This window comes from Bombina bombina, chromosome 1 (assembly GCF_027579735.1).
Source record: "Bombina bombina isolate aBomBom1 chromosome 1, aBomBom1.pri, whole genome shotgun sequence".
Lineage (NCBI taxonomy): Eukaryota > Metazoa > Chordata > Amphibia > Anura > Bombinatoridae > Bombina > Bombina bombina.
Window position 1 is genome coordinate 310,907,428 of NC_069499.1, and position 24,677 is coordinate 310,932,104.

Consider the following 24,677-nt stretch of genomic DNA (forward strand, 5'->3'; position numbering starts at 1 on the left):
CTTACTGGAATAAAATCAAAGAAATTTGGACAAAATAGAACCAAATAAATTTCAAAGAAGTCTTAACCTGCCCTTTACCAGCCAAGCTGGAATACGGCACATACATCGCAATATTAGGGAGCTGATTTCGAACCCCAATTATAAACATGTTACTTGGGAAAGAACTCAGGAATTTGTTCCTTAATAAGAACAACCAAACCAGTATATAAGCTTAAAGTTTTAGTCTTAGAACTCAATCTTGAAGCCCAGAGTAACAGTTAAGAATTGAATCCAATTATAAAACAAATAATTGATTATCTTAGAACAAAAGAAATATGGATTTTTTTTAAAAAAATCACAAAATTCTTCTAGCTAAAATAGCTAAAGACATAGATTAACCCTCATTTGCGAAAATATTCAATAAAATGAAGACACAAATGAAATTATTAGCATGATAGACCAGGTAAAGGAACAGTCAATACAGTGGACTTGCATAATCAATAAATGCAAAACAACAAGACAAATGCAACAGCACCTAGTCTAGTAAATGTTGTCCCTTAAGAACGGTAAAATAAATCATAATCTGATACTTGATCTTAAAGTAAACAGAACAAAAATGAAGCAATTGCAACATCCAAATAAATCACAGGACCAAGAAAAGTACCTGAAACTAAATAATTTTCCATAAATAAGATACAACCATCTAAAGGAAAATAAATACTATTTTGCTATAGAAACAATAGCATAATTAGTAGGAGTAGAGATAGCCCCAATAAATTGGAGAACCCTTCAAATTGAATTTAACTGCTGGCAAAGAATATAGTTTAAAACCTTAGAAGAAGGAATAAAAGAAAATTCTCAGCCTATTCCATTCCCTAGTATGAGGAATTGGAAAGAAAACTTCTGAAAACACAGAAGAATAAAAAAGCAGAAATAGTGTCAGCTAGTCTTAAAGAACTAGTTACCTTAATATCCAAAATAATCAACACCTTTTCAACAAAGAACAAATGTACTTTAATAATAGAAAAATAATAAAAAAGTAGATTTGTTAGTGTCAATATCTGATGAAGAAAAATTCTGAAAGAGAAAAAACATCATCAGAGAAGGATAAAACAGAATGTTGTTGGTCATTTGAAACTTCAATAATTAAAAAAGAAGTGAAAGAGACCTAAAAATTTTATTAGAAGGCATGAAGTCAGACAAAGCCTTTAAAATAGAATCAGAAAAATATTTCTTATAAATCTTTTAAATATTTCTTGTACATAAGATGTAAGAATGGCAATAAAACATAAATACTAATGGATTCTGCATGTAAAAGTATATCATAATAACTTATTACAAACCATAGCTAAAGATAAACATTTATAACATTTAAAATAAATGAACTTAGCTTTGGTAGAACTGAACTCAGTTAAGCGTTTTTCCAGAAGTAGCTTTTGATCCAGGGTCAATCTGAGACATCTTGCAATATGTAATAGAAAAAACAACATATAAAGCAAAACTGATCAAATTCCTTAAATGACAGTTTCAGGAATGGGAAAAAATGCCAATGAACAAGCTTCTAGCAACCAGAAGCAATAAACAATGAGACTTAAATAATGTGGAGACAATAATGACGCCCATATTTTTTAGCGCCAAAAAAGACGCCCACATTATTTGGCGCCTAAATGCTTTTAGCGCCAAAAATGACGCCACATCCGGTAACGCTGACACTTTTGGCGAAAAAACGTCAAAAAATGATGCAACTTCCGGTGACAAGTACGACGCCGGAAATAACTTAGAAAATTTTTTGCGCCAAAAAAGTCAGCGCCAAAAAAGACGCAATAAAATGAAGCATTTTCAGCCCCCGCGAGCCTAACAGCCCACAGAGAAAAAAGTCAAATTTTAAGGTAAGAAAAAAATGGATTATTCAAATGCATTATCCCAAATAATGAAACTGACTGTCTGAAATAAGGAATATTGAACATCCTGAATCAAGGCAAATAAATGTTTAAACACAAATATTTAGAACTTTATATAAAAGCGCCCAACCATAGCTAAGAGTGTCACAAAAATAAGATTTACTTACCCCAGGACACTCATCTACATGTAGTAGAAAGCCAAACCAGTACTGAAACGAGAATCAGTAGAGGTAATGGTATATAAGAGTATATCGTCGATCTGAAAAGGGAGGTAAGAGATGAATCTCTACGACCGATAACAGAGAACCTATGAAATAGACCCCGTAGAAGGAGATCATTGAATTCAAATAGGCAATACTCTCTTCACATCCCTCTGACATTCACTGCACACTGAGAGGAAAACCGGGCTCCAACCTGCTGCGGAGCGCATATCAACGTAGAATCTAGCACAAACTTACTTCACCACCTCCACGGGAGGCAATGTTTGTAAAACTGATTTGTGGGTGTGGTGAGGGGTGTATTTATAGGCATTTTGAGGTTTGGGAAACTTTGCCCCTCCTGGTAGGAATGTATATCCCATACGTCACTAGCTCATGGACTCTTGCTAATTACATGAAAGAAAGCCCCATCCACTTTAGAAATAGATTCTCAAAACTCAAATTAGCAGGCAACCCTCCTTTTAAATCTTTGAGCATGATTTAAAGGGATACCAGACTTAAACCACTCTAGAAATATCTGAGAGATAGCATCAGGGACTGGAAAAACTTCAGGAGATTTAGCAGAAGGTTTAGAAATTAAATCCAGCAGTTTAAAAGACTTATCCTCAGGAACTTAAAATCCTGAGCTGATAAAGTACATAACACTTCTCTTAAAAAAGAACAAAGGAGTTAAAGCTTAAAGAAAGAAAGAGGAAAATTCAGTTTCCTTACCAAAGACTCTTGATCATCTGAAAATACTTAGAGGATGAAACAGAAGAACCAAGGCCTAGATCATTCAACTTAACCCCTTAATGACAACTGACGTACCAGGTACGTCATGCATTAACAACCAGTTAATGACAATAGACGTACCTGGTACGTCAGTTGTCTAAGAGAGTGCTGGAAGCGATCGCAATCGCTTCCAGCAGCTCTCAGGGTATTGCAGTTATGCCTCCATATGGAGGCATCCTGCAATACCTTTTCAGAAGACTCCGATGCAGAGAGAGCCACTCTGTGGCCCTCTCTGCACCGGTAGCGATGGTGCCGGTTCGTTGGTGGGTGGGAGCATATCAGGGAGGCGGGTGGGCGGCCCATCGCTACCCGGCATCCGGTTCCTGTAAGTGCTATGTGCACGCCGGGTGCCGGGAGCGTGTGGGGGCGCGCGTGCGCGCTTGATTAGCTGGCCACTGACACCAATGAGAAGGGAAGAGGGGGAAAAAAGAATTAAAAAAAAATAAATATATAAGGATCTGGGAGGGGGAGGGGGTTGGGGTATTGTGGGGGGCTGCTACACTACAGAAAACATTAAAAATTGCAAAAAATTGCAAAAAAAACACTTGTTTTTGGGGCAAATTGGGTACTGGCAGACAGCTGCCAGTACCCAAGATGGCGGCAATTAGGTAGGGGAGAGGGTTAGAGAGCTGGGGGGGGGGGATCATGGAGGTTGGGGCTAAGGCAGGGGTCCATCACAGCTAAAACATTTTATTTTTTTTTATTAAAAAAAAGAAAAACTCCTTTTATTTAGTATTGGCAGACTTTCTGCCAGTACTTAAGATGGCGGGGACAATTGTGGGGTGGGGGAGGGAAGAGAACTGTTTGGGAGGGATCAGGGGGTGGGAGGCTGATCTCTACCCTAAAGCTAAAATTAACCCTGCAAGCTCCCTACAACCTACCTAATTAACCCCTTCACTGCTGGGCATAATTTACGTGTGGTGCGCAGCAGCATTTAGTGGCCTTCTAATTACCAAAAAGCAATGCCAAAGCCATATAAGTCTGCTATTTCTGAACAAAGGGGATCCCAAAGAAGCATTTACAACCATTTGTGCCTTAATTGCAGAAGCTGTTTGTAAATAATTTCAGTGGGAAACCTAAAGTTTGTGACAAAATTTGTGAAAAAGTGAACTTTTTTTTTTATTTGATGACATTTGGCGGTGAAATGGTGGCATGAAATATACCAAAATGGGCCTAGATCAATACTTTGGGTTGTCTTCTAAAAAAAAATATATACATGTCAAGGGATATTCAGGTATTCCTGACAGATATCAGGGTTCCAATGTAACTAACGCTAATTTTGAAAAAAAGTTGTTTGGAAATAGCAAAGTGCTACTTGTATTTATGGCCCTATAACTTGCAAAAAAAGTAAAGAACATGTAAACATTGGGTATTTCTAAACTCAGGACAAAATTTAGAAACTATTTAGCATAGGTGTTTTTTGGTGATTGTAGATGTGTAACAGATTTTGGGGGTCAAAGTTAGAAAAAGTGTGTTTTTTTCAATTTTTTCCTCATATTTTATATTTTTTTTATAGGAAATTATAAGATATGATGAAAATAATGGTATCCTTAGAAAGTCCATTTAATGGCGAGAAAAACGGTATATAATATGTGTGGGTACAGTAAATGAGTAAGAGGGAAATTACAGCTAAACACAAACACCGCAGAAATGTAAAAATAGCCATTGTCATTAAGGGTAAGAAAATTGAAAAATGGTCCGGTCATTAATGGGTTAATAGAAAAAAAAGATAAGCTAGTAGAGTGATTATCATAAACAACCATTTCTTTCATGTAATTAGCAAGAGTCCATGAGCTAGTGACATATGGGATATACATTCCTACCAGGAGGGGCAAAGTTTCCCAAACCTCAAAATGCCTATAAATACACCCCTCACCACACCCACAAATCAGTTTTACAAACTTTGCCTCCTATGGAGGTGGTGAAGTAAGTTTGTGCTAGATTCTACGTTGATATGCGCTCCGCAGCAGGTTGGAGCCCGGTTTTCCTCTCAGCGTGCAGTGAATGTCAAAGGGATGTGAGGAGAGTATTGCCTATTTGAATTCAATGATCTCCTTCTACGGGATCTATTTCATAGGTTCTCTGTTATCGGTCGTAGAGATTCATCTCTTACCTCCCTTTTCAGATCGACGATATACTCTTATATATTTACCATTACCTCTGCTGATTTTCGTTTCAGTACTGGTTTGGCTTTCTACAACATGTAGATGAGTGTCCTGGGGTAAGTAAGTCTTATTTTCTGTGACACTCTAAGCTATGGTTAGGCACTTTGTTTATAAAGTTCTAAATATATGTATTCAAACATTTATTTGCCTTGACTCAGGATGTTCAACATTCCTTATTTTCAGACAGTCAGTTTCATATTTGGGATAATGCATTTGAATAAAACAATTTTTTTCTTACCTTAAAATTTGACTTTCCCTGTGGGCTGTTAGGCTCGCGGGGGCTGAAATGCTTCATTTTATTGCGTCATTCTTGGCGCGGACTTTTTTGGTGCAAAATTTTTTTTTTTCTGTTTCCGGCGTCATACGTGTCGCCGGAAGTTGCGTCATTTTTGACGTTTTTTTTGCGCCAAAAATGTCGGCGTTCCGGATGTGGCGTCATTTTTGCCGCCAAAAGCATTTAGGCGCCAAATAATGTGGGCGTCTTATTTGGCGCTAAAAAAATATGGGCGTCACTTTTGTCTCCACATTATTTAAGTCTCATTTTTTATTGCTTCTGGTTGCTAGAAGCTTGTTCACTGGCATTTTTTTCCCATTCCTGAAACTGTCATTTAAGGAATTTGATCAATTTTGCTTTATATGTTGTTTTTTCTATTACATATTGCAAGATGTCCCATGTTGAAGCTGAGTCAGAAGATACTTCTGGAAAATCGCTGCCTGGTGCGGGAGCTACCAAAGCTAAGTGTATCTGCTGTAAACTTTTGGTAGCTGTTCCTCCAGCTGTTGTTTGTATTGAATGTCATGACAAACTTGTTAATGCAGATAATATTTCCTTTAGTAAAGTTACATTACCTGTTGCTGTTCCATCAACATCTAATACTCAGAGTGCTCCTGATAACATAAGAGATTTTGTTTCTAAATCCATTAAGAAGGCTATGTCTGTTATTCCTCCTTCTAGTAAATGTAAAAAGTCTTTTAAAACTTCTCATTTTTCAGATGAATTTTTAAATGAACATCATTCTGATTCTGATAATGGCTCTTCTGGTTCAGAGGATTCTGTCTCAGAGGTTGATGCTGATAAATCTTCATATTTATTTAAAATGGAATTTATTCGTTCTTTACTTAAAGAAGTCCTAATTGCATTAGAAATTGAGGATTCTGGTCCTCTTGATACTAAATCTAAACGTTTAGATAAGGTTTTTAAATCTCCTGTAGTTATTCCAGAAGTTTTTCCTGTTACTGGTGCTATTTCTGAAGTAATTTCCAGGGAATGGAATAATTTGGGTAATTCATTTACTCCTTCTAAACGTTTTAAGCAATTATATCCAGTGCCATCTGACAGATTAGAATTTTGGGACAAAATCCCTAAGGTTGATGGGGCTGTCTCTACTCTTGCTAAGCGTACTACCATTCCTACGGCAGATGGTACTTCCTTTAAGGATCCTTTAGATAGGAAAATTGAATCCTTTCTAAGAAAAGCTTACTTGTGTTCAGGTAATCTTCTTAGACCTGCTATATCTTTGGCGGATGTTGCTGCAGCTTCAACTTTTTGGTTGGAAGCTTTAGCGCAACAAGTAACAGATCATAATTCTCATAACATTGTTAATCTTCTTCAACATGCTAATAATTTTATTTGTGATGCCATCTTTGATATCATTAGAGTTGATGTCAGGTATATGTCTCTAGCTATTTTAGCTAGAAGAGCTTTATGGCTTAAAACTTGGAATGCTGATATGTCTTCTAAGTCAACTCTGCTTTCCCTTTCTTTCCAGGGTAATAAATTATTTGGTTCTCAGTTGGATTCTATTATCTCAACTGTTACTGGAGGGAAAGGAACTTTTTTACCACAGGATAAAAAATCTAAAGGTAAATTTAGGTCTAATAATCGTTTTCGTTACTTTCGTCACAACAAGGAACAAAAGCCTGATCCTTCATCCTCAGGAGCGGTATCAGTTTGGAAACCATCTCCAGTCTGGAATAAATCCAAGCCTTTTAGAAAATCAAAGCCAGCTCCTAAGTCCACATGAAGGTGCGGCCCTCATTCCAGCTCAGCTGGTAGGGGGCAGATTACGTTTTTTCAAAGGAATTTGGATCAATTCCGTTCACAATCTTTGGTTTCAGAATATTGTTTCAGAAGGGTACAGAATTGGCTTCAAGATAAGGCCTCCTGCAAAGAGATTTTTTCTTTTCCGTCCAGTAAATCCAGCGAAGGCTCAAGCATTTCTGAAATGTGTTTCAGATATAGAGTTGGCTGGAGTAATTATGCCAGTTCCAGTTCTGGAACAGGGGATGGGGTTTTATTCAAATCTCTTCATTGTACCAAAGAAGGAGAATTCCTTCAGACCAGTTCTGGATCTAAAAAATATTGAATCGTTATGTAAGGATACCAACATTCAAAATGGTAACTGTAAGGACTATCCTGCCTTTTGTTCAGCAAGGGCATTATATGTCTACAATAGATTTACAGGATGCATATCTGCATATTCCGATTCATCCAGATCACTATCAGTTTCTGAGATTCTCGTTCCTAGACAAGCATTACCAGTTTGTGGCTCTGCCGTTTGGCCTAGCAACAGCTCCAAGAATTTTTACAAAGGTTCTCGGTGCCCTTCTGTCTGTAATCAGAGAACAGGGTATTGTGGTATTTCCTTATTTGGACGATATCTTGGTACTTGCTCAGTCTTCACATTTAGCAGAATCTCATACGAATCGACTTGTGTTGTTTCTTCAAGATCATGGTTTGAGGATCAATTTACTAAAAAGTTCATTGATTCCTCAGACAAGGGTAACCTTTTTTGGGTTTCCAGATAGATTCAGTGTCCATGACTATATCTTTGACAGACAAGAGACGTCTAAAATTGATATCAGCTTGTCGAAACCTTCAGTCACAATCATTCCCTTCGGTAGCCTTATGCATGGAAATTCTAGGTCTTATGACTGCTGCATCGGACGCGATCCCCTTTGCTCGTTTTCACATGCGACCTCTTCAGCTCTGTATGCTGAACCAGTGGTACAGGGATTACACAAAGATATCTCAATTAATATCTTTAAAACCGATTGTACGACACTCTCTGATGTGGTGGACAGATCACCATCGTTTAGTTCAGGGGGCTTCTTTTGTTCTTCCGACCTGGACTGTAATCTCAACAGATGCAAGTCTTACAGGTTGGGGAGCTGTGTGGGGGTCTCTGACGGCACAAGGGGTTTGGGAATCTCAGGAGGTGAGATTACCGATCAATATTTTGGAACTCCGTGCAATTTTCAGAGCTCTTCAGTCTTGGCCTCTTCTAAAGAGAGAATTGTTCATTTGTTTTCAGACAGACAATGTCACATCTGTGGCATACATCAATCATCAAGGAGGGACTCACAGCCCTCTGGCTATGAAAGAAGTATCTCGAATTCTGGTTTGGGCGGAATCCAGCTCCTGTCTAATTTCTGCGGTTCATATCCCAGGTATAGACAATTGGGAAGCGGATTATCTCAGTCGCCAAACGTTGCATCCGGGCGAATGGTCTCTTCACCCAGAGGTATTTCTTCAGATTGTCCAAATGTGGGGACTTCCAGAAATAGATCTGATGGCCTCTCATCTAAACAAGAAACTTCCCAGGTATCTGTCCAGATCCAGGGATCCTCAAGCGGAAGCAGTGGATGCATTGTCACTTCCTTGGAAGTATCATCCTGCTTATATCTTTCCGCCTCTAGTTCTTCTTCCAAGAGTGATCTCCAAGATTCTGAAGGAATGCTCGTTTGTTCTGCTGGTAGCTCCAGCATGGCCTCACAGGTTTTGGTATGCGGATCTTGTCCGGATGGCCCCTTGCCAACCGTGGACTCTTCCGTTAAGACCAGACCTTCTGTCGCAAGGTCCTTTTTTCCATCAGGATCTCAAATCCTTAAATTTAAAGGTATGGGGATTGAACGCTTGATTCTTAGTCAAAGAGGTTTCTCTGACTCTGTGATTAATACTATGTTACAGGCTCGTAAATCTGTATCTAGGGAGATATATTATAGAGTCTGGAATACTTATATTTCTTGGTGTCTTTCTCATCATTTTTCCTGGCATTCTTTTAGAATTCCGAGAATTTTACAGTTTCTTCAGGATGGTTTGGATAAAGGTTTGTCTGCAAGTTCCTTGAAAGGACAAATCTCTGCTCTTTCTGTTCTTTTTCACAGAAAAATTGCTAATCTTCCTGATATTCATTGTTTTGTACAAGCTTTGGTTCGTATAAAACCTGTTATTAAGTCAATTTCTCCTCCTTGGAGTTTGAATTTGGTTCTGGGGGCTCTTCAAGCTCCTCCGTTTGAACCTATGCATTCATTGGATATTAAATTACTTTCTTGTTAAGTTTTGTTCCTTTTGGCCATCTCTTCTGCCAGAAGAGTTTCTGAATTATCTGCTCTTTCTTGTGAGTCTCCTTTTCTGATTTTTCACCAGGATAAGGCGGTGTTGCGAACTTCTTTTGAATTTTTACCTAAGGTTGTGAATTCCAACAACATTAGTAGAGAAATTGTGGTTCCTTCATTATGTCCTAATCCTAAGAATTCTAAGGAGAAATCATTGCATTCTTTGGATGTAGTTAGAGCTTTGAAATATTATGTTGAAGCCACTAGGAATTTCCGAAAGACTTCTAGTCTATTTGTTATCTTTTCCGGTTCTAGGAAAGGTCAGAAGGCCTTCTCCATTTCTTTGGCATCTTGGTTGAAATCTTTAATTCATCATGCTTATGTCGAGTCGGGTAAAACTCCGCCTCAAAGGATTACAGCTCATTCTACTAGGTCAGTTTCTACTTCCTGGGCGTTTAGGAATGAAGGTTCGGTTGATCAGATTTGCAAAGCAGCAACTTGGTCTTCTTTGCATACTTTTACTAAATTCTACCATTTTGATGTGTTTTCTTCTTCTGAAGCTGTTTTTGGTAGAAAAGTACTTCAGGCAGCTGTTTCAGTTTGAATCTTCTGCTTATGTTTTCAGTTTTTTTCATTATAAAATTTAAACTTTATTTTGGGTGTGGATTATTTTTTCAGCGGAATTGGCTGTCTTTATTTTATCCCTCCCTCTCTAGTGACTCTTGCGTGGAAAGATCCACATCTTGGGTAGTCATTATCCCATACGTCACTAGCTCATGGACTCTTGCTAATTACATGAAAGAAAACATAATTTATGTAAGAACTTACCTGATAAATTCATTTCTTTCATATTAGCAAGAGTCCATGAGGCCCACCCTTTTTTGTGGTGGTTATGATTTTTTTTGTATAAAGCACAATTATTCCAATTCCTTATTTTTTATGCTTTCGCACTTTTTTCTTATCACCCCACTTCTTGGCTATTCGTTAAACTGATTTGTGGGTGTGGTGAGGGGTGTATTTGTAGGCATTTTGAGGTTTGGGAAACTTTGCCCCTCCTGGTAGGAATGTATATCCCATACGTCACTAGCTCATGGACTCTTGCTAATATGAAAGAAATGAATTTATCAGGTAAGTTCTTACATAAATTATGTTTTTACGCTTACTTGAAGGCGGCATGGCCACCAACATCTCACCTATAGTAGAGCGTACAAAATCTTTCAACCCTGGAGCAAAATCTAAAGTACTTCCCTGTGAACAAAAAAACAAAGGGAGGAAAGACACCCTTAGAAGCAAAAGCAGCATTAGACTGATCAGAATGCATAAGATGATCCATACATTATTTGCAAAGCTGAGCAGGGGTTATTATGCAAAAAATACATTAATATTAGTAGTTAAGTGTACAGAAGTTCTAGCTTCTGAGGTACTAGTATTAATAGAAATACAGATGAACCAGTAGGAAATGAGTAAATCAAAATAGAGATAATAATTTAAACATAACCATAAAGGCAGGATACATAAAGACACATTACACCCAATTAAAACAGCTCTTGGAAGTAATAAAAACTTACACTCTTAACCAGAGGCTAAGCAAGCTTTAGGAGCATTAATAATCCATATAGCATTGGATGAACACTAACCTAACAACAGGCCGAACATACAGACATGCACAAGAGACAAAGGAAAAAAATCAGAGAAATGCGCTAGGGAACTAACCCCCATGAGAGAGACTGCATAGCTAGAGAACTGCATCTGATGCTGAAACCATTAAATTTATTATTTCCATACAGGAAGCTACTAAAGGAAATGGCTAAACCTGTGGATTCTGACAGGCAGATACTAATTTTGACATCCTTGTCTCTGTTAAAGGCATTCTCCTAGAGACTAAATCTATTTTAAATTCGAGAAAAGTTACCTTGTCAAAGGAATCAAAGAACTTTTTGGCAAATTTACTTTCCAACCTTGAAGCTGAAGAAATGACAACAGTAGGTTGAGATGAGATTCTGCTAAAAGTATAGGCGGCGTTTGAACCAAAATATCGTAATAAGGAAAAACAGAAATCCCCTGAGACCTTATGACTGAAATCAAGGCATCCAGAACTTTTGTAAAAGATTCTTGGTGCAAAGGCCAGACCAAATGGAAGCCTGTACTAAGGTATATAACCATAGAATTGTCTTTTCTTCAGGAACATGGATGGAAAAAGACAAGACTGAGTTGCCAGTGAGGGGGGAGGGGTTTTAAAGAGCATTGGTGTTTGGGAATCTTTACCTACTCCTAATGGCAGGGAAATATTCCCAGGAGTAATGGATTATGGACTCTCACAACCTGTATGAAAGAAATTTTAAGTTATTTATAAATGTTACTTAAGCTATCCAAAGTACAAATTCAGCTGGGTGGGGTGCCTATTAAATAAATACTGAGGAGAACACTGACAAATGTATAGAGAGTATCACATACGTAGAAAGACCTATCAACATCTATTTTAAAACAAACATATCTTAGTTACTCACCAGTAACGGAATTTTGAACCCAGAGTAAAATAATGTGCAAAGAAGTTCTTCTGAGGGGGAAGAGGGGAGTCCATGCGGAAAAAAGTGTGATGTTCTACACAAGCTTTCCATAGATTTTTGCAGGCTCTGTAATTGACCATGTTGAAGCCTAGCAGAGTTTCTCGATATTCATTCTGAAAGGGAGGTACAAAGACCTATCTTTATGACGTATTAAAATACTTATTTATATAAAAACAATGTATCTAAGGACGCTATATAAGAAGAAGCCATATACTGAAATTATTTGTATATTTGACAGGATAAGCCAATAGAAAAAGGGTAAAGTAAATTTAAAGCACAAGAAGTAAAACATTTTTTTTTTTTTTTATTAAATTTATTTTTTATAATTTTATTTATATCCAGCAATGTATAACGTTACAAAGAAAAAAATGTATTTGTCTTTTGCGCCACGCAGGGCCAAATGTCAAATATCATAAATAGAAACAACTGACAAACATCATGATATGCTTATTGACATTTCAAAAGAACTTCATAATTATACACAACGCTGTGTTTTCAGTATTTATTCCTAGAATCTAACACACTAAACCATGACAAACAACAAAATGACAAAACAAAACCACACAATACAAAACAAAAAGGACCAACAAGACAAGACAAACTGGCCAAGACAAGACAAAACAAGAGAAGACGACAAAACAAGACATAACAAGACAGGACCAGACGAGACAAAAAAAGACAAGACCAGACAGGGCCAGTCAAGACAAAAAAAAAAAAAGGAAGTATATTCCCACCCTCATCCCATCACTCCCGCCCCCATCTCAGCCATCTCTCATGGAGTTCCCGACTGGGTTATTCAATCCAGGTATATGGAAAAATATTCAATAAAGTCAGTTCCGCAAAACTCACTGATGATAGAAAAGGGGAGAGGATCATTTTTTGAAGCGTACTTGGATACAATAAAATAACATGGGACCATCTCCATAGAAACTTCTTAATTCTATTCTCAGTGGCATCATGGAGGTGGTATGACTCAAAAAGAATTTGATCTTGAAGAATTTTAAAGACGGTAGCTAAACCTGGTACAAGTCTGGCTTTCCAATTTCTAAGGCCTAGATTTGGAGTTTTGTCGGTAACGACCCGAAAAACTAACGCCAGCTTTTTTCTGGCCGTACCATAAAAATAACTCTGGTATTGAGAGTCCACATAAAGGCTGCGTTAGGCTCCAAAAAAGGAGCGTAGAGCATTTTTAACGCAGCTTCAACTCTCGATACCAGAGTTGCTTACGGACGCGGCCAGCCTCAAAAACGTGCTCGTGCACGATTCCCCCATAGGAAACAATGGGGCTGTTTGAGCTGAAAAAAACCAAACACCTGCAAAAAAGCCGCGTTCAGCTCCTAACGCAGCCTCATTGTTTGCTATGCGGTAACCTTTCCTACGTCTGCACTTAACACTCTAACATGTACCCCGAGTCTAAACACCCCTAACCTTACACTTATTAACCCCTAATCTGCCGCCCCCGCTATCGCTGACCCCTGCATATTATTATTAACCCCTAATCTGCCGCTCCGTAAACCGCCGCTACTTACATTATCCCTATGTACCCCTAATCTGCTGCCCTAACATCGCCGACCCCTATATTATATTTATTAACCCCTAATCTGCCCCCCACAACGTCGCCTCCACCTGCCTACACTTATTAACCCCTAATCTGCCGAGCGGACCTGAGCGCTACTATAATAAAGTTATTAACCCCTAATCCGCCTCACTAACCCTATCATAAATAGTATTAACCCCTAATCTGCCCTCCCTAACATCGCCGACACCTAACTTCAAACATTAACCCCTAATCTGCCGACTGGAGCTCACCGCTATTCTAATAAATGTATTAACCCCTAAAGCTAAGTCTAACCCTAACACTAACACCCCCCTAAGTTAAATATAATTTAAATCTAACGAAATTAATTAACTCTTATTAAATAAATTATTCCTATTTAAAGCTAAATACTTACCTGTAAAATAAATCCTAATATAGCTACAATATAAATTATAATTATATTATAGCTATTTTAGGATTTATATTTATTTTACAGGTAACTTTGTATTTATTTTAACCAGGTACAATAGCTATTAAATAGTTAAGAACTATTTAATAGCTAAAATAGTTAAAATAATTACAAATTTACCTGTAAAAGAAATCCTAACCTAAGTTACAAATAAACCTGACACTAGACTATCAATAAATTAATTAAATAAACTACCTACAAATACCTACAATTAACCTAACACTACACTATCAATAAATTAATTAAATACAATTGCTACAAATAAATACAATTAAATAAACTAGCTAAAGTACAAAAAATAAAAAAGAACTAAGTTACAAAAAATAAAAAAATATTTACAAACATAAGAAAAATATTACAACACTTTTAAACTAATTACACCTACTCTAAGCCCCCTAATAAAATAACAAAGCCCCCCAAAATAAAAAAATGCCCTACCCTATTCTAAATTACTAAAGTTCAAAGCTCTTTTACCTTACCAGCCCTGAACAGGGCCCTTTGCGGGGCATGCCCCAAGAAATACAGCTCTTTTGCCTGTAAAAAAAAACATACAATACCCAAGCCCCCCAACATTACAACCCACCACCCACATACCCCTAATCTAACCCAAACCCCCCTTAAATAAACCTAACACTAAGCCCCTGAAGATCATCCTACCTTGTCTTCACCATACCAGGTTCACCGATCGGTCCAGAAGAGCTCCTCCGATGTCCTGATCCAAGCCCAAGCGGGGGGCTGAAGAGGTCCATGATCCGGCTGAAGTCTTCATCCAAGCAGGGCAGAAGAGGTCTTCCATCCGATTGAAGTCTTCATCCAAGCGGCATCCATCCGGAGCGAAGCGGCAGCATCCTGAAGACCTCCACCGCGGAACATCCATCCTGGCCGACGACTGAACGACGAATGACGGTTCCTTTAAATGACGTCATCCAAGATGGCGTCCCTCGAATTCCGATTGGCTGATAGGATTCTATCAGCCAATCGGAATTAAGGTAGGAATATTCTGATTGGCTGATGGAATCAGCCAATCAGAATCAAGTTCAATCCGATTGGCTGATCCGATCAGCCAATCAGATTGAGCTCGCATTCTATTGGCTGTTCCGATCAGCCAATAGAATGCAAGCTCAATCTGACTGGCTGATCGGATCAGCCAATCGGATTGAACTTGATTCTGATTGGCTGATTCCATCAGTCAATCAGAATATTCCTACCTTAATTCCGATTGGCTGATAGAATCCTATCAGCCAATCGGAATTCGAGGGACGCCATCTTGGATGACGTCATTTAAAGGAACCGTCATTCGTCGTTCAGTCGTCGGCCAGGATGGATGTTCCGCGGTGGAGGTCTTCAGGATGCTGCCGCTTCGCTCCGGATGGATGCCGCTTGGATGAAGACTTCAATCGGATGGAAGACCTCTTCTGCCCCGCTTGGATGAAGACTTCAGCCGGATCATGGACCTCTTCAGCCCCCCGCTTGGGCTTGGATCAGGACATCGGAGGAGCTCTTCTGGACCGATCGGTGAACCTGGTATGGTGAAAACAAGGTAGGATGATCTTCAGGGGCTTAGTGTTAGGTTTATTTAAGGGGGGTTTGGGTTAGATTAGGGGTATGTGGGTGGTGGGTTGTAATGTTGGGGGGGCTTGGGTATTGTATGTTTTTTTTTACAGGCAAAAGAGCTGTATTTCTTGGGGCATGCCCCGCAAAGGGCCCTGTTCAGGGCTGGTAAGGTAAAAGAGCTTTGAACTTTAGTAATTTAGAATAGGGTAGGGCATTTTTTTTATTTTGGGGGGCTTTGTTATTTTATTAGGGGGCTTAGAGTAGGTGTAATTAGTTTAAAATTGTTGTAATATTTTTCTTATGTTTGTAAATATTTTTTTATTTTTTGTAACTTAGTTCTTTTTTATTTTTTGTACTTTAGCTAGTTTATTTAATTGTATTTATTTGTAGCAATTGTATTTAATTAATTTATTGATAGTGTAGTGTTAGGTTAATTGGAGGTAATTGTAGGTAGTTTATTTAATTAATTTATTGATAGTCTAGTGTTAGGTTTATTTGTAACTTAGGTTAGGATTTCTTTACAGGTAAATTTGTAATTATTTTAACTATTTTAGCTATTAAATAGTTCTTAACTATTTAATAGCTATTGTACCTGGTTAAAATAAATACAAAGTTACCTGTAAAATAAATATAAATCCTAAAATAGCTATAATATAATTATAATTTATATTGTAGCTATATTAGGATTTATTTTACAGGTAAGTATTTAGCTTTAAATAGGAATAATTTATTTAATAAGAGTTAATTAATTTCGTTAGATTTAAATTATATTTAACTTAGGGGGGTGTTAGTGTTAGGGTTAGACTTAGCTTTAGGGGTTAATACATTTATTAGAATAGCGGTGAGCTCCAGTCGGCAGATTAGGGGTTAATGTTTGAAGTTAGGTGTCGGCGATGTTAGGGAGGGCAGATTAGGGGTTGGCGATGTTAGGGAGGGCAGATTAGGGGTTAATACTATTTATGATAGGGTTAGTGAGGCGGATTAGGGGTTAATAACTTTATTATAGTAGCGCTCAGGTCCGCTCGGCAGATTAGGGGTTAATAAGTGTAGGCAGGTGGAGGCGACGTTGAGGGGGGCAGATTAGGGGTTAATAAATATAATACAGGGGTCGGCGGTGTTAGGGGCAGCAGATTAGGGGTACATAAGTATAACGTAGGTGGCGGTCGGCAGATTAGGTGTTAAAAAATTTTTTTCGAGTGTCGGCGATGTGGGGGGACCTCGGTTTAGGGGTACATAGGTAGTTTATGGGTGTTAGTGTACTTTAGAGCACAGTAGTTAAGAGCTTTATAAACCGGCGTTAGCCCAGAAAGCTCTTAACTACTGACTTTTTTCCTGCGGCTGGAGTTTTGTCGTTAGATGTCTAACGCTCACTTCAGAAACGACTCTAAATACCGGAGTTATAAAAATCCCATTGAAAAGATAGGATACGCAATTTACATAAGGGGATCTGCGGTATGGAAAAGTTGCGGCTGGAAAGTGAGCGTTAGACCCTATTTTGAGTGACTCCAAATACCGGCGGTAGCCTAAAACCAGCGTTAGGAGCCTCTAACGCTGGTTTTCACGGCTACCGCCAAACTCCAAATCTAGGCCTAAGTATGCAGTATCTAACTACCAATATTATAGTGTTTAAACTATTTATAGTACTGCTATTAAGAGCATCTTCTGGCGGAAATAGAAAGATAATGTCCTTCGCAGATAGGGCGATTGAAACTTTGTATAGTTTATTAAACCAGTAGATAATTTTCAGCCATAGATGTCTGACTTTAGGGCATGACCAGAACATATGTAGTGTATCTGCTCTGATGTACGAACAACGTGGACAGAGATTAACCACGGACGGAAAGAATTTAGTTATTTTCCATGGTGAAAGATACCAGTTGTTAATCACTTTCATGTGTGATTCATTCCAGGCCATCGGGACTTTACATTTACGTATTGATTCAAAGCTCTGTTTAATTATTCCATGCTCTACCGAAGGAATTAAGGATGACCAGGATTTACAGATGGTATCCAAGACAGACAAGCTCTGTTTATTCAACATGATATAATACATCAGGGAAGTCGAAGAGTTCCCTGATGTGAATTTTTGTATACAGAGCTTAATATCCGACCCGTCCACAAAGGATAACGCACACCAATTCTGCCCTGAGATGAAATGTCGGATTTGAAAATAAGCGAATAGACTAGATCTAGATAATCCATATTTGTTAAAAATAGCTTCTGCAGATAACATTTGATGGTTTTCATCGACTAATTGTTTTACATAGCATAGCCCTTTTTCCGCCCAGTCTTTAAAGACTCTCTGATATAGACCTGGAAGAAAGCTTGGATTACTTAAAATCGGAAGAAATTCTGAAACAGAATAATCTAACTCTAAAATTCCACAAAACTTTTGCCATGCCTGAACTATGTTCTTAATAGAGATAAGACAGCTCACATTCTGAGGCAATTTCTGTACTTGTAGATGTAAAATAGCTTTTAAAGAAAATGGAGCGATTAAAAAAGATTCTATTTCTTCAGATGCTACTATATTAGATCCTGTGAGCCAATCTATCGCTATTTTAACCAGAGCGGCCAGATTATATAGTTTCAGATTAGGCAGGGCAAATCCTGCTACTCCAGTGCTTTGCATTAATCTTACCAGGGCAATTCGAGACTTTTTATTATTCCAAATGAATTTGGAGAGTAAACTATTAAATAATTTCAGATCTTTATTTAATATAAATAAAGGAAGATTCTGGAGTGGATACAGCAGGCGTGGAAAAATAATAGACTTAATTAGATTAACTCGAGCTATCAGAGCTAGTGGGAACGCAGCCCAAAATTGTAGTCTGCTTCAATCTTTTGGAATAGTGGCCCAAAATTATCTTTATACCAAAAAGAGGGATTTTTATGCAAGATTAAGCCTAAATATTTAATAGCGTTGACTCGTTTAAATGGGACATTAGGGAGTACTGTCTTTGTGTTATTAAAACACAATAATTCTTAGTAAAATTGTATGATTAACCATACTGAGATATCCCACTGCAGGTTCAACTCCCCATTATGGAGTATATTTCTTCAGCAGTTTCAATGTCATATTGTCTATAGCATAACCTTCCTTTCTTTGACTGCTATGTTTGAATATTAAATGCGTATTATAAGTCTGTCACAAAAGTGCAGCAACTAATAGATCTCTGGTCCACTAGAATCTGTTATTTGAATTACCTGCAGGGAATGCATTGAAAGCCTTATGCTAATGAGACCCCTATTTAATCACACTTTCTATGTGAAAGTTTTTATTTGGATAAAATACTGGTCCTTGCTGAGCCCCTCTCCTCCCTTTCCCGCCGGTACTTGCTGCCTGCGGGTCATACCCATATCCCTTCTACCCACATCGCCTAGAGCTGGCACTCCCCCAGGAGAGGAGCTCATGCAGTAACCTCCTACCCTCTATATATTTGAATTTTTTCCTCTACACATAACTCTACCTGTAAATTTGTAACAGTATAATAAGCCTCCTAATAGCCCTACTTGCATTATTGATGTGACATTCTAAATAGTTCCGCCCCCCCCACTCCCTTTTATTCCCCTCCTTTTCTAACATAAGCGGCTCTTGCCCGCTGACTTCTTTCTTCTCTTTTCTAGACCACCCTGGTCTATGAATGCCTAAACAATTACTGCCCCACGACTACCTCAACCCTATTTGAATAAATGAACATATTACTTTTCTTCACGGTAAGGCGTGGGCCACATCTATTATATCTATTATATATAAAATATAAAACTGAGGTTCTATTATTCTATGTACAAACATATACCCCGGTATCAACATCCATGTGTACAAGGCTAATCCTAGCAATCTCATATGCCTAGTATCTGTTGTTAATGTCTACCTTTTCATAAGGGTGTTATGTCTACGGGACACAGATGTAACTTACATGACTATTCTACATGTTTCCCTCCGAGGGCATATAGAATTTATTCAAATTATGTTTATGTTATAAGGATGTATTTTTCAGAATTGCGCTATTATTGTAACTGGATGAATATGTTGTGAAACTCTATTATAACCTCAATAAAAAATTTAAATAAAAAAAAAAAAAAAACACAATAATTCGCTTTTTTCAAGATCTATCTTGTACCCGGAAAAGGAGCAAAAGCATTTCAGGATTTGTAAGACAGACGGTATAGCCTGTTGCAAATTGATCAACAATACTAACACATCATCTGCGTATAACAATGTTTTAAGGTACTGTGTACCAAACGGCACTCTGCATAGGGACTCTCTAAATCGTAATTGCTAGAGGTTCTAGGGCAACATTAAAGAGCATAGGGGACAGGGGACACCCCTGTCTAGTGCATCTCTGTAATATAATTTTAGCAGATCGCAAACCATTGATGAGTAAAAAGGATATTGGATTATGATATAATCTATGAATAAATTGTACAAATTCTCCAGTAAACCCAAAATGCTCTAATGCCCTGAATAAATACTCCCAAACGATAGAATCAAATGCTTTAACAGCATCCAGGGAGAGAATAGCCACATCTTGCCACAATGCTTTCTTTTTACCCTGATCAACATTCCAAGCGTAATCTAAAAAAATAATTAATTTACGGATATTTTTTGTTGGATTTCTCTTAACCATAAAACCAGTTTGATCTGGATGGATAATTTTATAGAGACAATTAGACAATCTCGAGGCGATAATAGACATTAATAGTTTGTAATCTATGTTTAAAACAGAGATCGGTCTATATGAGGCCGGGTCTTCAGGTGAGATATTCGCCGCAGAAAAGAGAGACTTGAGATGGGATTCTTTGTACAATAATAAAAATTAAAAAGTTTTTCTAAAATCAACAAAATATCCGTACCCATACATCTATACAATTCAGCAGGAAATCCGTCTGGTCCTGCTGCTTTATTCAGCTTTAAATTCTCTATGGCTTTTCTAATATCCTCCGTTGAAATTGGGGCTTGATTGCTATTAGATCATCCCCAGAGAGTTTAGGTGTCTATCGAATTCCAGAAAGAATCTAGATTCACCTTATCAATTTCTATTGCAGAATAAAGCTGTTGATAATAAGTATAAAATGATTCTAAAATGCTTTTAATTTCTGTAGACCTACCTTTATCAGTTTGAATAGCAAGGATAAGATTTTTCTTTTTTCTAACTTTGGTAAGTCTGGCCAAAAATTTAGCCGAGCAACCGTGGACACCTCTAAAATAGAGATTTATTTTTGCTTCTTCCTCCAACAGTTTTTGTTTGAGAAAAAGATCTCTCTCCTTTCTATTGTCCTTATATTTTCGCCAATTAGCCGCTGTGCAGTTTACACAGTATTTTTTGTACGAATTCCTAACTTGATTTGTAATTTGAATTTCTCGTGCATTCCTCTTATTTTTCCGCTATACTCACAAACGATTGAATCTCTCCCCGTAGTACTGCTTTATAAGCTTACCAAAAAATTTCCGGTTTATTGAGATAGCTTATATTCTCAGTGTAGTATCGCTGCCAAGATACTTTTAAATAGCTGATGAATTTGGGGTTAGTGTATAAATACCGGGGAAAGACAAATCCAGGAGTTTTACTTCTTTCCTTATTGCCTAGGGGAAAAAATAGAGAAATAATGGCATGATCCGACACTCTAATATCCCCGATCGCCACCTCTAGTTCCTGTGTAGCTAATATTTCAGAGATTAAAAAAAAATCTATTCTAGCGAAGGATGCATGTGCTTGAGATTCACACGTGAATTCCAACTTGTCAGGGTTTTTTAATCGCCAAATATCTACTAATTTTAACCCGGAAAACATTTGTTTTTAACATTTTGCATTTCTATCATGCATCGGCCTGTTTTTATTGGAAGATTTGTCCAGTACTAGACAGAGTGTTGCATTAAAGTCTCCCCCGAGTATTAAATTCTCGGCAGTGAAAGGGAACAGTTTCAATTTTATTTTCCCCCAAAAGTCTCTAGAAAATTTATTTGGAGCATAGAAGTTACATATCACGAGATTGAAATTATTTAATTGAATTTGCAACAGAATGCATCTGTCTGCTGGGTCTATATCTACTTTAACTATCTTATAATTTAACTCTTCATGTAACAAAATTGCTACCCCACATTTCCTGGCTCGCCCCGGAGTAGAGATAACTTCACCTACCCATTTTGTCCTCAGTTTTGCTGCTTCTAGTTCCCGGAGATGTGTCTCCTGAAGGAGGACCACATCAGGTTTATGAGTCGCTAGCGTTTTAATAACCAGTTTACGCTTGATGGGGGAAGTTATTCCCCCTATATTCCATGATAATATTTTGATTCCCTCACCCATCTATCCAAAAGCGCTTAAAGCTCAGCCCAGGGAAATCTTCAAGGGAGAAAACATGCGCTGCAGCACAGGGGTGGGGGACAGGGGAGGGAAAAGGACGGGAGAGAGAGAAAAAAAAAAAGAGGAAAAAAAAAACAAATATACATGCAACCATGAACCATAAAAACATATAACAACTTCGCTACTACTGACTAAAGTAAGCATCATGCTATCCCAATATTGGGGATCTCGACCAATATATTAACCTACTCCTATCTTAACAAATATCCTAGACAGATTCTATAGGGTCTCTATATAAGTTTTAACTTCCGAGACATCTTTAAAAGAGCGTCTGGCGCCTTGATCTTCCACTATAATTCTTGCCGGATAAATCATCCGAGCTTTTAAACCTTTATTTATTAATAGCGTACAGTATGGAGCCATTGCTCTTCTCTTAGAAGAGGTCTCGGAAGAAAAATTTTGGAACATTAAAATCCTACAATTCCCAAATGACGGGGGATCGGATGATTTAAACAACTTCAAAAGTTCCACTTTATCTTGATATTTTAGAAGTTTAAATAGGCAAACTCTATCAATATTATTGCACCTGGAGCGATCTTCAAGATCCTCCAGGCGCAGCTGCATATTTTTAGACTCCTGTTTCTGTGTTACTTCCAAAAGTGTGTGGGTTTGATCCTCTACATCAGAGATTCTAGTCTCTGCCTCTGTTAGTCTAGCTGAAAATTGTCTAACTTCGGATGATAGTGTAACTAGCTCTGACGAGATGGACCCTAATTCTCTTTTAATAACTTCAAATTGGGGGGAGAATATAGCTGAAATTTTTTATATCAGTTCTTGCAGGTCAAGGGAGCTCTTACTAGGCTCCATTGAACTATCAAGACTGGTATCTATTGTTTTATTAATATTTTTTTATCTTTCACTTTTGCAGGCATTATGGGTGAATTAGCTTTCACCTGAGTGATATATTTTTCCATAAAAAATAGTGCTTAAATTACAAAGAAAAAGACTAACCAAGGCCAGGGAAAGCCTGGCAAAACAACACGTGAATTTATATAATCTGTAAATATTAATATATCTATGTGAGACAAAACCCTTTTTTTCTTCCCTTTCTTTCTTTTTTTCCCCCCTTTTCATTTTTAAATAGTTGTATCTATTTCATCAGAGAATAAAATACAAAAGGTAACATGATTATATAAACATTACAGTATCATATATGATAAGAAGGGATAGATTTCCAAAAAGATTTACAGGACAAATCTCTATAGCTCGCAGGAGGTGTCTTCAAACAATGTTCCTGAAACGGCTCAATTATCTAACATTCATTAGATTAGATGTGAACCTCACACGCGTAGGGGTTGCTCTCATGGAATTCTCTTGAAAAGAAAAAAAAAGGGGAGGGGGGCTGTGCCTTCAAATTGTGAGATGCCTACCATAGAAAGTAATGGAGTTCACTGAAAAGGGAAAGTTAAGCACACTTAAATACAGCCAAAACAAATCAATTACTGTTATATAGTATCTTATGAGACCATCTAGTGTTTTCTGTATTTTGACAAAATCTTGCCACCTTTCAGTTTGCAAGATAAAACAGCAACGGGAAATAAGAAAATAAAATGAGACCAGGCAGAGAACTTTCAGCTACACCCATGGAAAGCCCCTGTTTAGCCCACTAGTTGATGCAGATAAACTATGTATAAAAGAAGTAACATAGTATGCTTTGGCTAGTTGAGCCTCTTTTCTTTTCAGTTGGCTTAAGTGCCAATTATCAGAAAGGGGGTTGTTGCCATATTGGTCTACATTTGAAGAAAAAGACCCACAAGGTCTTCAAAGCTTATGACAATAAAAAAAAAACTTGCTTTTGTTAGTCCATTGAAAGGTATTACAATCTACTAAAGGAATAATATCTGTGGGACCAAGACATCAACAAACCCTTTTCTGTTATGAATACCTAAAAATTAATTTCTTACGTGATGGCGAGAGTCCAGGCGTCATTACGTGTGGGAATATTCCCCTCCTGAACACTAGGAAGAGGCAAGAGACACCCAGCACTTCGGAGTGTTAAATCCATCCCATATTCCTCAGTAATACATACAGTATAGCCAAGTAGATGAGGACAACAACAAAAAGAAGGAAAGGTAAATCAGGGCAAATAAGTGCAAAGGCAACGACAGCTACCAGGTGAAAAACAAGAAAGGACAGAACTAGTGAACTCATCATAAAAAAAAAAATGTATCATGTATGCATACATTTTGTTTTCTTTCATCAGATGGCGAGAGTCCGCAAGTCATGTATGGGAATCAAGAACCTAGTAGTGAAGTTCATGAGACCACCGTAAAATAGGGAGGGACAAACAGTGAAGACAGACTATTACTATTCAGGCACTTCATCCTGCAGAACTTTCCTGACAATGGCAGTTTCCGAAGAAGTACACACATCAAATTGATAAAACTTCAAAAAGTATGTAAAGAAGATCAAGTAGCTGCCTTATAAATCTGAACAATAGAAGCATCATTATGAAATGCCCAAAAAGTAGCAACTGCTCCAATGGAATAAATGGTAATATGCTCAGGGGGAGTTTTACCCGTGAACAAACAAAGCCTTGCAAATTAAAGCTTTTAGCCAACAAGCTAAATTAAGGCGTAACTTTCTGACCTTTGCCCATAAAAATAAACAAAAACACAATTTATACTTAACTGATAAATTCCTTTCTTTTATAGTGGTGAGAGTCCACAATCCCTTACTCATGGGAACGAATACCCAAGCTGTGAAAGTAATAACATAAAAGGGAGGGATTTAAAAAAATATTTTTCACTGAGTGTCAGGGTGCCAGGAATCAGACTGAGACGAGAAGTGCAAAAATAATCACACCTTTTTTA

The 24,677-nt window shown here is 37.7% G+C and overlaps 1 protein-coding gene across 1 annotated transcript in view; it reads right to left on the bottom strand.

The window, feature by feature from the left end:
* The window catches only part of PTPN4 (protein tyrosine phosphatase non-receptor type 4), a gene marked incomplete in the record, with an annotated part of 1,345,721 nt that overhangs the window by 668,749 nt on the left and 652,295 nt on the right, over positions 1-24,677 (bottom strand). Inside the window, 1 exon segment of the mRNA XM_053698088.1 lies at positions 11,880-12,052. Coding sequence (XP_053554063.1) covers positions 11,880-12,052 — 173 coding nt within the window.